This window comes from Ischnura elegans, chromosome 4 (genome assembly GCF_921293095.1).
Source record: "Ischnura elegans chromosome 4, ioIscEleg1.1, whole genome shotgun sequence".
NCBI classification, from domain to species: domain Eukaryota; kingdom Metazoa; phylum Arthropoda; class Insecta; order Odonata; family Coenagrionidae; genus Ischnura; species Ischnura elegans.
The window spans coordinates 40,603,703-40,616,797 of NC_060249.1; the positions used below are offsets into that span (position 1 = coordinate 40,603,703).

At 37.2% G+C, this 13,095-nt stretch overlaps 2 protein-coding genes across 3 annotated transcripts in view; one reads left to right on the forward strand and one right to left on the reverse strand.

The window, feature by feature from the left end:
* Positions 1-2,247: 2,247 nt before the first annotated feature.
* On the reverse strand, positions 2,248-11,907 carry LOC124157329. Its single transcript, XM_046531964.1, has 6 exons — positions 11,647-11,907; positions 11,341-11,524; positions 9,505-9,821; positions 8,863-9,134; positions 7,421-7,619; positions 2,248-2,496 (listed from the first exon to the last, which is right to left on the reverse strand). Exons 1-6 carry the CDS (start codon positions 11,719-11,721, stop codon positions 2,398-2,400), a joined length of 1,146 nt encoding a protein of 381 aa, XP_046387920.1. The 5' UTR covers positions 11,722-11,907; the 3' UTR covers positions 2,248-2,397.
* A 138-nt stretch (positions 11,908-12,045) lies between these two features.
* LOC124157328 (gelsolin, cytoplasmic) overlaps positions 12,046-13,095 on the forward strand; it is a 47,107-nt gene continuing 46,057 nt past the window's right edge. For both annotated transcript variants that reach the window (XM_046531962.1, XM_046531963.1), the window contains exons 1-2: positions 12,046-12,154; positions 12,408-12,656. In XM_046531962.1, coding sequence (XP_046387918.1) covers positions 12,444-12,656 — 213 coding nt within the window. In that variant the 5' untranslated portion in view covers positions 12,046-12,154; positions 12,408-12,443. The remainder of the gene's footprint in view (positions 12,155-12,407; positions 12,657-13,095) is intronic.

Here is a 13,095-nt window from a genome sequence, read left to right on the forward strand (position 1 = left end):
AATGCAGCCACATCGTATTCACAAGAAGACCGAAACCCGGCGAAGGTCACGAACGGTTCTTCGGAAACAAACGCAACCCAAAATGCTCATCAGCTAAATATTTAGCAGTAACTCTCGACAAACGCCTCACTTGGGCTTGCCATGTACAACTTTCCGTCAAAAAATCGCAGGGAATATACTATTTCAGTTATTGAAATCAACGTCCCCTCTGGCGCTGAAAACCAAACTCTTACTGTACAATTCATCAATCAAACCGCTTCTTTCATACGCCTCTCCCTCTCCAATATGGCTTAATGCCACCGATACGCATTTGAAACGTATCCAAACATACGAAAATAAAATAATTAGAAAAATAATAGGAGCCCCGTGGTTCATCAGTAATCGCCTAATCAGAGGCGACTTAAAAATTATCCCCATTTTAACTATTCTCAAGGCTGCAGTGGAAAAATTATCGGCGTGGCGTTTATCGTAAATTGATATTTCGAAGTCTAATGCTTGAAACGAACTCATCTGTACATTTTTTCCTGAAACACTCCATATTGATTGTTGCAATGATGACTGTACCACAGCCACCAAGAGAGGTGGCTATGACTGTACTCCCTGCATTTTCGTTCTCTTCCCCCATCATGGTGGAATGTCCCCACTACATTAAATATACCGGAAATCTGACATTGATTTTGACCATAGCCTTTACAAGACCTTAAAAATAGCAATTTATTGCCCGATAAAATAAGCACAATAAAATATCATGGTAGGGTATATCATCCGATAAAAATTGTCTCATGATCTACAGCCGTTATACACGGCAATATTTTATCATCTTTCACTCGATGTTTTGTCGGGTACAGCTAGACAATAGTTATCTTCCCATTATAAGTTATCGTAATCGCCAACTATCGATGTTAAAAACTATCGTATAATGGCACTCAATGCTCAATTTCACTCAGGCCTACCTCGCGCAGCCCTGACTTGGCCTCCTACGATTCCCTACAATATGCAGTACACATTTGTGCAGATGGTTGCGGGCATCCACGGCGCAAGGTAAAGTGAACCCTAGGCGGGTCAAGCCCGTCATTGAATCTAAATCCCTGAAGCATTCAACGATAAACCTTAAGCAGGAACGGCAGGAGATTTCACCGTCACACCGCAACACATCGCATATAGGTTACATAAGGGAAATTTATAAATGCACTTTATAACCTAGAATGGTAATATAGTGTAATTAATATATATGGATCGGGTTAGTGTGGTTGCTAGAGTGTTGGCTTCCCACCCGGCGGGCTCGGGTTCAAATTCCGGCGGTGGTAGAGAATTTCAAGAGACTGCCCGATCCCTGCATGAGGAGGACATTTCAAGGACTCCGTCCGTCGGATGGGACGTTAAGCCGTTGTCTCCTTGGCGCCTTTCGTTAAGAGCAGGCAAACGCCGTCGCCAGGTTTCTCTCCTCCCTTCCTTACCTACCCTCCCCTCATGGCGCAAATGACCTCAGCTGTCGGCCGCCTCCTCCAAATACCATACCATACCTTAATATATTTCCTATAACCTTTAGGAAATATATTAATTACTTTCCTATATCTTATAGGAAATATATTAATTACACTATATGTATCAAATACGATCCATAAAATAACAAAACTTTTAAAATTATACACTACGTAACAAAACATGTCCATGCGAGATACCCTAAATTACACCAAATATTCCTTAACATAATGCATCAAAATTATACCGATATTTATATTCACGTAATTATTCCAAATTCAGCCTTAGATATTGAGTTTATAGAGAAAGCCTTATATTTATTTAATACGCAATAAAAACATATTACATACTCGAACACATAGTTAAAATACTACATAGGTTCATCAAACGAATAAGGTCACGTACTAGAAGAGCAAACATCGCTTTGAAGAAACGATTATGTATGTAAGCAATTTCTTGTCATCAACGTAAACATGGAAACGATAAAAACGACTCTTTAGGGTTAACAACCAAATTGAGGAAATAATATTATATCCTCAATGCATCAATGACATAATCACCTTGCATTCACCTCTTTAAACTTCGGAAAGTGTGCATAAAATGTCATTTTTATGCCTTTGAGTGCATGAGGGATGATTTTTTTTCTTATCCAACTCTAAAAATGTAGCGCTTTCGATATAGAATTTAGTCACTAGCCGAGACCTTTGTCTTTCCGTTTTTTATTTAAAATTGGGATATCCAAGATAAAACACAACAACATTTTTTAAAATATTAATTTTTATTAGGTATATTTAGGATTGTGTTTCACAAGTGCTTTTCAAAACTTATAATCAGAAAACACATTTTTAAACACAAGAATCAAATTGGTCACAGCAACAAATAATACAGATTCTGTGAAAATATATTCAATGCTCTTTATGCAACATTTTGTAAGTTCTGCAGGATCTCCTTGGCGAGCATGCAATTTTGTCCTTGCTCTGCAATGGTTATTTTTTTCAGATCTTCCACTGGAATCTACATCAGGAGGATAAATGGCACGTTATATATGGCATGGGAATGGAATTATATTGCGGCAACAAAATGGAAGAAATAAGTTATAATTTATTCAAATATTGTTAGCGTTGAAAAGGTTTTTCCTTCAGTGGTTTTCAGCCAATCTTAATTTGCTTTATGCGTATAAAAACATTAATCCTTGGTTTAGATTCACCACAGTCAATTATGTGATGAATTTACCTAGTTAAATCAAGAAGGAACACGAAGTTAATCGATGATTATGACATCAAAGATATGTATTACACAACCACTAGAAAAAATATAGCTTAGTGGTACAGCTTCCTATGCTATCCAACTCATGGAAACAGCTCAATGCTCATGCGCGGAATTTTATGGAGCGAGCACATGAATATTTTTAAAATGTCGCCAAAAAAACTTTATAAGTCCATTGAGAAATGCATGCTGCCTCAGTTATTGGAAATGGCATCCTCTCCTCGGACTCACAATTAATCAAGCAGGAACTTATGCGGAGATAACCCATATTGCAAGTATGCGCGTCAAATAGATTTTAATTAGATTACTGACGCCACAATTAAATTATTACAGTGGCAACGGATCTTGAATAAAATCACCTTTTTATAAAAGAATTACATTGCACGTCCATTAAAAAATCTATCAATACTGAGATCTTATCACCTTTGCAGCGATCGTTTGGCAAATAGCGCAAGAACGCAAAAATGAAATTCAGATAAGCCAAGAGATAATTCAGGAAGTATACACCACGGTAACTTGCTTATCTCTACATATATCCCATATCGAGACTCTGGCATCAACTAACTCCAAAAATGTACAGAATATAGCAGAAGACGGAAACTCGAAAATTGAAGTATCCTCTAAATCATACATTCAAATAATTCCAATTTTTCCTTGATTACAATGTGAATACATTCAAAAAAGAGTAACAAATAGTGAGAGAGCACAAGGAACAGATTATCTTGAGTATTTTATGGATATATATTGCAGTGGCGCAGCGAGGGGGGTTTTGGGTGATAACCCCCCCCCCCCCCCGAGCTCACAGTAATTTTTAAGTTTAATCAATTTTACTTAATTTTATTAATGTTACTTATGGAACAGTGGAAGTATTTATACAATATACCTCAGAAAGCCTTAAAAATCGCTATTTTGATCCATTTATCTTAAAAATTTTCTAGGGAGGGCCCCCGCACCACCCAGAATTAGTTGCGTCCAAAACCCCCCAGCCTTAATTCTTAGCTGCGCCCGTGGTATATTGCACATTCGCATAATAACATTTTAAGGAGCAGTACCATTCGCTAAGACTCGATTTTGAGTCTTAAATTGTCTCATACTATGTCGTATTTCTTTGAATAAGTTTTTATAACAATATCCTCAGCTAGGTCCCTGTGACGTCACGTGGAGTGGCATAGCATGGGCGCCAATCTGGCCTTTTTCCAATGCAGTTAAAATTGACCACTGCCATTCGTCTAAACTGGGAATTCTAAAACCAAATAATTTTTATTCTATGAATACACTAATGGTGGGTAACGAATCGCAATCAATGCCTTTCGTTTTCTTCGATGAAGGAAACTACCCTATTCTTTGAAGGAATGCATCAATTTTTGAGACAAAATCAACTATCCGGGAAATCAGAATAAGATTTTTAAAATTTCTTATAATAAATTTCGACGATCATTCAACGCTCAAAATTCTTCCCCGAGCCCTTCACCAACGACTATTTTCGACATCAAACTCTCAGTTCAGTCCCTAAAAAGCCATACTCTAAGAAAAGCACATATGAGCCAACCCGGACAAATGCTGTAAAATCTCTACCACCTCTACTTCCTATCATCGGATAGATGAGACTAAAAATATACGAATTCAAAAACACGACATCCACGGGGAGGGAGAAAGGTAAAAATTGGTCCGGATATTGATACATTATTCCTTCAACAGTGGATGCTCAGGTGTTAACCTTGCATTTTAGATATTAGATGGAGTTATTTCATAAATCATGACTCTCGCTCCATTAATTACATAAACTAAAAATATCTCCAATAAATAGTCTGCATGAAGACCCACCGTATTCCTGCTACATAGTTTAGGAGTTCAGATCCTTTTCCTGAAATAAATCCCCTAAAATACCGTCTGTTTTTGTTAACTAACATGGTTGCGTTATAATATTCTCGGAGGGCGAGAGAAAAACAAACCACCATTTCGGAGGGACGGGTTATAGTCTCGACCCATCCACTCGCTCCGACCTTGGTCATACATACGGGAAATGCAACGTCAAGGCACCCGCGCGCCGTGAAGAATTCGCGCTAAATTTCCAATCATTATGCAACAAATTCCCTTAATTCCCAATAGTCCAAGTTCCTGTTTTCCTTATCAATCGAGACTTTGACTTAAAATCAAGTGAAAGTCGTTTTCATAAAATCATCTTCCTTTTAATGTATTGTGGAAAGGATCGGTCGAGTGCTAAAATTCACCGGCGTTCTGTACCGCACCCACGACCTAATCAAAGACATCCGAGCAACGATTTCGCAAACATTTCTCAAAATAAATATTAATATTCCCAACAAACCAGGATTAAACCAGTATTGCTGGATTTCGCGACGAGTTATTTGGCGTGTTAATCAACCATGATGAAGGCCATCTCATCCGTGGGATTTCTGAGAACGATTTACCCAATGCAGAGAAGACTGCTTTGGTTATTTACAAATTTACAAATCAGTCTGAGAGTCTACAGACTTAAAAAATAATCATAATATAAATATAAAAGAATGAACACATCTAAAAGATGATTCACGCGGAAAAGAGCTTCGACAGTTATTGGTAATGCAGCATCAAGAGGAAATGATTCAAAGCGTGACATTTTGCTGACCTTCCTCTAATTGACCTTGAATTTTAATAGGTTAGCATTTCAACAAGCCTTGAAGAACGAAAAAATTACTTCCGTTCAACTGATTTTGATCAGCAAGCACAGAAAGTCTCAATTCTCACAAAACTAAGTTTTATAAAGGCTACTGCGTAACTAGAGAAAATACATTTTTAAATACCCTTCATTCTTCGTGATGAAAATAAATTTTATTCCAAAAGCATTCATTCGCGCGCCGAACTGAAAATTTTGAAGCTTTTTTTGTGTAACGTAAGTTCAGAAAAAAATATTTTTATAATAATTTCTTAAGATTTAAACTATACTTGAAGTAAGAGGATCAACATTTATCATATGTTCTAGGGTCATAACTTCGAGAAAAAACGAATCATGCGTATTAAGTGGTCATGAAAGAGTTCAATTTCTATCGTCGTCACAGAATTCTACGAAATATTATTGTTATTCACTCTAACTGACCTTTAACCTCCGCTCATTTAGAAAAAAAAAAGCTTACTTGGCGAATGGCATATTCTGCGATTGCGGCAAAGCGATCGAGAGCGACCGGTCTCTTATCACTCTGGGACATAACGGAGCTACCAATCGGGCTGATGACGAGTATCTCACTTCTACGAACTCCACCAGGGAAAATCCAAATCTACGCGCTAAGAATGACGATTCTGGAGAACTGTGTCGAAGATTATTCTTTCTTCAATTCGGCGGAAAAGATATAAATCCAAATATATATGCTTAATTGAACGATTTGGAAAAATTACCCTGAGTAAACAGCCACTAGATTTTGTATAAACATATATTTTCAAACGGTCTAACATGCATGTGGGGAAGAGAAAGCGGTCGTTTTAGAAAAAAATACGTGAACATTTATTCACATTCAATTCGGTGCGCAAGGTCAATTCGCTCTGATTACCATGTTTATTCGATTATGACCTGCCCCGTGCAGTGTAATTTTGTGACAGAACTAACTTAATTTCGCGAAAAATCCACGGAGGAAAAATCATTCGCCTTGACCGGGATTCGAACCCGGATCCCTCAATTTCCGGCCGAGTGCTTAAGGCAGTTAAGCTACCGAGGCGTCATTCTTCCCTGTGGAACATAAACACTAAATTTCCACAGGGGAGAATGACGCCTCGGTAGCTTAACTGGCTAAAGCAGTCGGCCGGAAATCGAGGGATTCGGGTTCGAATCCCGGTCAAGGCGAATGATTTTCCCTCTATGGATTTTTCGCACAATTTGTGCATTGCGGGTGACTCCGTAAAACTTATGGTCGTGGCTAGTCCCGGCATACTTAAATAACTTAATTTCAGTATTGCAGAAATTTGAAGCAATGAATCAAATGAATTCACCTTTCGTGAGACGACAATTTACTTTCAAAAGCTATATTTAAGCTATCGAAGCGAATAGGATGCCTGCTCATTAAAAAATGGAAAGTCTTATTTCTCTGTAATGATGTAGTTTACTGCCGTTTTTTCCTGGGGACGGATGAGATAATTATTTTTGAGTAGACGAATTTCTACATTTCGCTGCACTTACTAAATTTCTGGTACCTTTGCGGTATTTAATTCTCCTTAATTGGAGTTTATAAGACTTGCCTCAGAAATGAAGAGCCTACAATATTATACAGTCATATGAATTGTATGCATATTCATCTGGGAAAATAAAAACTTTCTTCAGCACCCCACGGTTATGATTAAAATTATCTTTTTCCCCAGGATATAGGGGGTGGTTTTCCTTCTCTAAACACCACTTCCAATTCATCTGCCACCATTATGATTTACAACACATGACATGATATTTTTATGGCAAAGCCCGCAGAAATATCCGGAGATACATTATTAATAATAATTTTGAGTGAATGTCAAAGAAAATTCAGAAAATTATTACTGTGCCAAAGTAAAAATAAGATGTAGTTACAGAATGAGAATTTGTGCTGTATTTTTATATCTTTATGTTCAACTCAATACATACCATCATTCTACACTCTACTTTTCTAGCTTCATTTCACTCAAGTTCAAAAATTAAAAATCCAAGTTTACCCACCTGTTTGAAAGCTTGTTTCAAAGTTTGCAATGGAACTGATGAGGAGTACAGGGCAAGTATGTGAAGAGATAAAGTTAAACATTCTTCCTCTTGCCCCATAATTTTTTTCCCCAAAGCTAATGGTAAGCCACCCAATTTTAAGAGAAATTCTAGTCCTGCTTCTTCAATTATTATATTGTATACTGTCATTAGGAGTAGCCTGTAGGAATAATAATAGAATAGCATAAGGAGCCATTTTTATTTGGCATGCAAGAATATGTATACCCAGAAGCTGAACTAAAGACTAAAAAATAAAAATAAATTTGATGTTCACTTAGGTGCGGGTCACAACAGTTATTACCATGGGGCAGGTAGGGTTTTTCTCTCACCTGCCGCTCCACGTGAAGTCACAGGGACCTAGTTTATATACCAGTAGATAGGAGTTTTTACATCATCTGAGGTTACCAATGCATGAATGAGGCACAGAGCAAAGGGAAACATCTCTTAATAATCACCTATTAAAACTGCCTGTGGTCGGAAAGTTTCCTTCGTTTGATAGGGTATTAATAATCCTTATTTAAGCAAAGTGCTACCTGCTAGCAGGGTACTCTGCTACCTGCTAACAGCCTGCATCGCAGCGGCGCACAGATCCCCACCCCAAGGTCACCTCACTTTGCGACAGCGGGAACCAGAATGACGTCACACGGGCTCTTCCCAGCATTCATACTTAGCCGTTGCGTTTTCACGTGCTTGAAAATTTTCATATTTCATTTAATCGCGAAAAATAGATATCGCCATTTAAAAATCTAAGAGCATGAAATGCGTACTCCAGGGGTAATAATCTTTTGATTTAGGCAATAAAAAAATAATAGGAAACCACCCTATTAAGGCTGTTTTACATGGGGCATGTTATTGTGCAGGTTATCACTGAAAAAGTATGACCAGAAAAACTCTAGCTCTCATTTTACTTTCATGAAATTTGAAATAAACATGGGGTTATGTTCTCCAATTACTTGAAATTCATGAATAAATTGTATGTGACAACATCAAAACCTCAAATACCAGTACCAATAAAGGACAAAGCCAAAATGACAGTTCAACAAAACAATTAATTTGTGATAATTTTTTGCTAGAAATCATTACTATCACAGCACCTTTTCTCTACTTTCTCTGCATATTTGGTCACCGGTCCATCGTCGTTCCATGTAGTATTTTGAAGTGGAGAAAATAGGAAATGGTGAATGGATGAAGGTGGGATTAACGATAGAAGGGGTGAGGGTTCTTGACACAGATGTGATATGCAGATGGATAATCCAACAAACAATTCATTGAAAGACAGACAATCAATACTATAATATTATTTGAAATCCATAAAAAGGTATACCCATATTTATTAAAGTTGATTATCAACAAAATTGAAAAACAATTATTTATACTGCTAAAATAGCAAAATCAGAACTCACCGTCTCAAATAGTCACCACGAGGAGAAGGGATAAATGCTAATGTCTCAACAATGCATGCCAAAAGTTGCTGCCCAGATTCACTACCCAGCAATATTTCTCTCCCAGAAGGAGAGGCTGACATATTAGTCACAGTCCCAATCATTCCAGCCACAAAGTGTCCTTCTTCACTTCCAGCAATGGGTATAGCCATTTCATTGCTATCAATGATGTAAGTATTATTAAAACTCTCCAAAGTGCCAGTAGCAATTTTGAGGAACTCGGGAAATTTATACTAACGGATAAAAAAGTTGAACAGAAATATGTAATAAGTAACTAAATTTAAAATGGGAATGATAAATTCAGAACCTGAATTACCTACTGAAAGAGGTAACATATATCTGTAGTTCCATTTGAGTTTATAGGAGATAAAATACTGAACAATAAGTTAGCATGGGAAGAACAGATAAACTTTATGGGTGGAAAGCTATCAAGAGTATTTCATTTATTTACTAAAAACACATAAACTGTGTACCAAACAACTATCTATCTCAGATCACCCTATCTCTCCTACTTATCAAGTATCCTACTTTATGGATTTACACTGTGGGGTAATTCAAATAATATAGTGGACATTTTGATCTGGCAAAAGACATCATTCTTACCCAAGACAACATTGAGGTAACAACTTCAGACTCACGGCAAGCTCTCCACAGCATGCATGCAAGGGTGGATCCAATGGAAGTGCACATATTCCTCTCCTGAGCCAGCTGATCTTGTAAAATTTTAAGTTGTTCATTTTTTCTAATAATGTCCTTCTTTAGGGAAGATATTAAATTTTCTTGACTTGAAAACTGACTTTTTAATACTTTTGCCTCTTCCCGTAGAGCTTGGGTTTCTGCACTATATTTTTTGGAAGTCCTTATTGCCTGTGTCATGGATATTTCAGTAGATTTGAGTTCTGATTGTATATGATGAATACCTTTCATGGATAAAGAAAAAAATATGATTGAGTGCATATTCTTTCAATGCTTTCTCTTTCAACCATTTTTTCATAGTTTTCCATTAATATTTCCCTGAGCATAATGATAGTAATGTTCAGGAAATATTAGTATTTATGAAAATTTCATACTATAATTGAGTAAACAACATTCATGACACAATTTTCCATTATATATATTATGAAGTTTTCATCTTTGAAGAGCTCAAGAAAATATTCCACCAGTTCCATCAATGTGATTGGGATCTTAAAAATATGTGGTCAAACAGAAATAGTTCCAGAGATATGTAGGGGGAAAGAAGGATGAAATTCCATAGAACACATGCATTATACACACATTTGTGATTGGGTGATAAATGAATAGGTAGTTATTTGTCCGTAAGTAAGGCCATAACCATTAAAAAATTAATGTAATGGGGGAGGATTAATGTGGAGAGGGGATGAATTTGGGGAAGTTAATTTTGAGTGGACAGACATGCCAGATTCTACCTCCCACATATTTTTAAAAGTAAAAATTGACCTCCTAAACTCCACTGTTTGCAAGCTATTACAGCTGGCAGTGGCGCCGACTCCATGGGGCCTGAGGGGGCCCGAGCCCCCCAAAAATTCGTTGCAGATGTGAGGAAAAAATGTGTAAGACTCGTCGATTTTCCCCGGAGTGTCCAGATATCGAGATTCGAGTGATCAGGGTTCTAATGTCGATCGTATGACTCTTCTAAAATGCTTAAAAACTCAAAATCCACTACATATAAAATTTACTGGGGCAATATCTCCGGTTTGGGCCCCCCCAATATTTTTTGTAAGTCGGCACCACTGAAAGCTGGATACTGGCAGATTAGAGTTAATGCCCATATTTTCTCAGATTTTTAGGTAAAAATTTATATGCATTTCTGGGGTTATTCTAATAACATAATAAAGAAATCTAATGATGTCAGATGATTAAAATTTCAATGTGGTTATCTCAAATTTTCTTTGTACTTGACACATATGTCTTAATCCAGTTACATCTTTGATGCTTCATAAAGCACCAATTATATCCTATACCAGCCGGAAATAGATGATATTTTATTGGAAGTCATTACATTCTCGAAATTTTGTAATCACCATCATCAGGCCTGGCAATCAGAATTGCTCAATAGGAGCAAAAGGAAGTGGTAAGTGGACCACTACCAAATCTTTGATAAAAGAAAATCAGACAATCAGGCAGGCTTGAGCGATTGGGTTGCCCCAATACCTAGATTATTATTTTTTTTTAAGGAAAGCGAGAGAGGCAACTGCCACTATAACCCTCACCAAGGATTAGCACTAGCTGGAGGTGGCCAATAATTTCTGGATAGAATTGTAAGAAAGACAGAACATATTCATTACATATGCTTAGTGGCTGAAAGATTGCATTACATATGAAGTTATAAATGGGTTCACATATATAATTTAAACTACAGAAATTACTCTACAAGACAAGGAAAAGGAGAAACAGAATATTTATTTGTTGAAAACTAACCACTATCGACTTTGGGCAGACACACTTCAATAATTTCCAATACGCCATTTTTGATTGCTTGAGTTTCATTGTCTAATTGTTTTATTTCCTTTTCTAAGTCTTCTAACTGCGGATTTTCCGCAGCACACTTGGATATTAAGGATAAATTTGAAGTTATGGTCGATAAGGTTTTTGATATATCATTCTGTAAATAAGCGTACATTATTAACCACGTATCAGGACAGCAGTATTAACCTGAAATAAGTACACATTAATAATTTCACCACATAAAATCATTGGGAAATATTCAACCCTCCATATACTTACAAACAGTATAACGTCATCGTCCATGATCATTCCTTCGCTTGAATGTTGGCATTCAATTTTGGCGCCCATTGACATTTCAAAGGAATGCAAAAAGCCAGTATAAAATTTGAAAATGTCAAGTGAGTAAACTGATGGACGGTTATAAAAACACAGAATATTTAAAAAATATAAATATATACTCCTTAAAGTTGTGCATCAATTGCAGAGATTGCAGCGTTCATCTACTAGGCAACATAGCAGACACGTTGCGTTGTAGTGCATTCCGATTCTCAATTGTTTAGTTCGAATCAAAACAAGATTTCTCACGAAGTTCTATTGGAAAAGCCGACGACCTTTGACTTATCCGCCGCAATCATGGATGTGAAAGGTTATCATCTGAACTATTTATTTTTTAAATCAATCGCAATAATTCCTGACATCTGTACGGTCCCTGAAGCTATATATACCCAAGACTACCATGAGAAGCTGCTGCTTTGCTTTTTGACGGACTCCAAGAGAGCAGAAAACGGTAGGCTTTTTCACTCATAAAAATAATTTATAAATTAGCCTATAGTTTCTCACGTTCCATTACGATAGGTTATTTTATTAGAAGTTGTACACAATTTCGTATGTACATCAATTTCCTACTATAGCTGTTTTGCTTCGTGAAAAGATAATAACGTATCATTTGCTCATCATTGAAACATGAATGATTGAAATTTTGTCATGCTTAAGTACTCCGGTGGTGGTTTCATGTCCTAAGATGATTATTTTTCTCGCAGACGGGACTTTGTATTGCCGCCTCCGGTGTTTCCGCCATGACGTCAACAAAAGCCACGCCTCTCGATCGGAGGCAACCGACGAGCGACGCCGCAGAATTGTCAGACACCTGTGTAAAAAGCCACTGGAAGCACGGTCTAACGTTATCAGTCCTCGCTTTGTGTGTATTGACTATCCAATCGGCTTCCGCCATGCACCCCGCCTTTCAAAACGCCGGCAGGACGCCTGGTCTTGAAATTTGGAGAATTGAGGTATGTAAAATCACTTACTTATTTTAATAAGATTAAATTTTCGGAAATTCATGTAGATTTTCCTTGTTTCTTGGCATCCTTTGGCTCGTATTTGAGACACTCCGACACTTACTTTAAAGTTCCGTGTTTGATTTAGTTCGGCCTTATTCGAGTGAGATAACAATTAATGTTAGTATAATGTCGGTTTTGTGGTACCGGCCCATTATATTTGCGTTTTATATTTACTCGAGCAATATGCTGCGGTGAAACAATCCGATCGGTAAAAACTGGGTTGATTTTGGTGGAACCAGGGTTTTATCATTCTGTCTCTCGCAATTATGGCTTTGGCCGAATTGATATCTAATAGACGATAGTCGGTACCAGTGGCGTAACTAGGAATATTCTTAGAGGGGAGGAGGTTGAAGGAGCCTAGGGAGTGGACCCCCTGCCCCAGGCAACG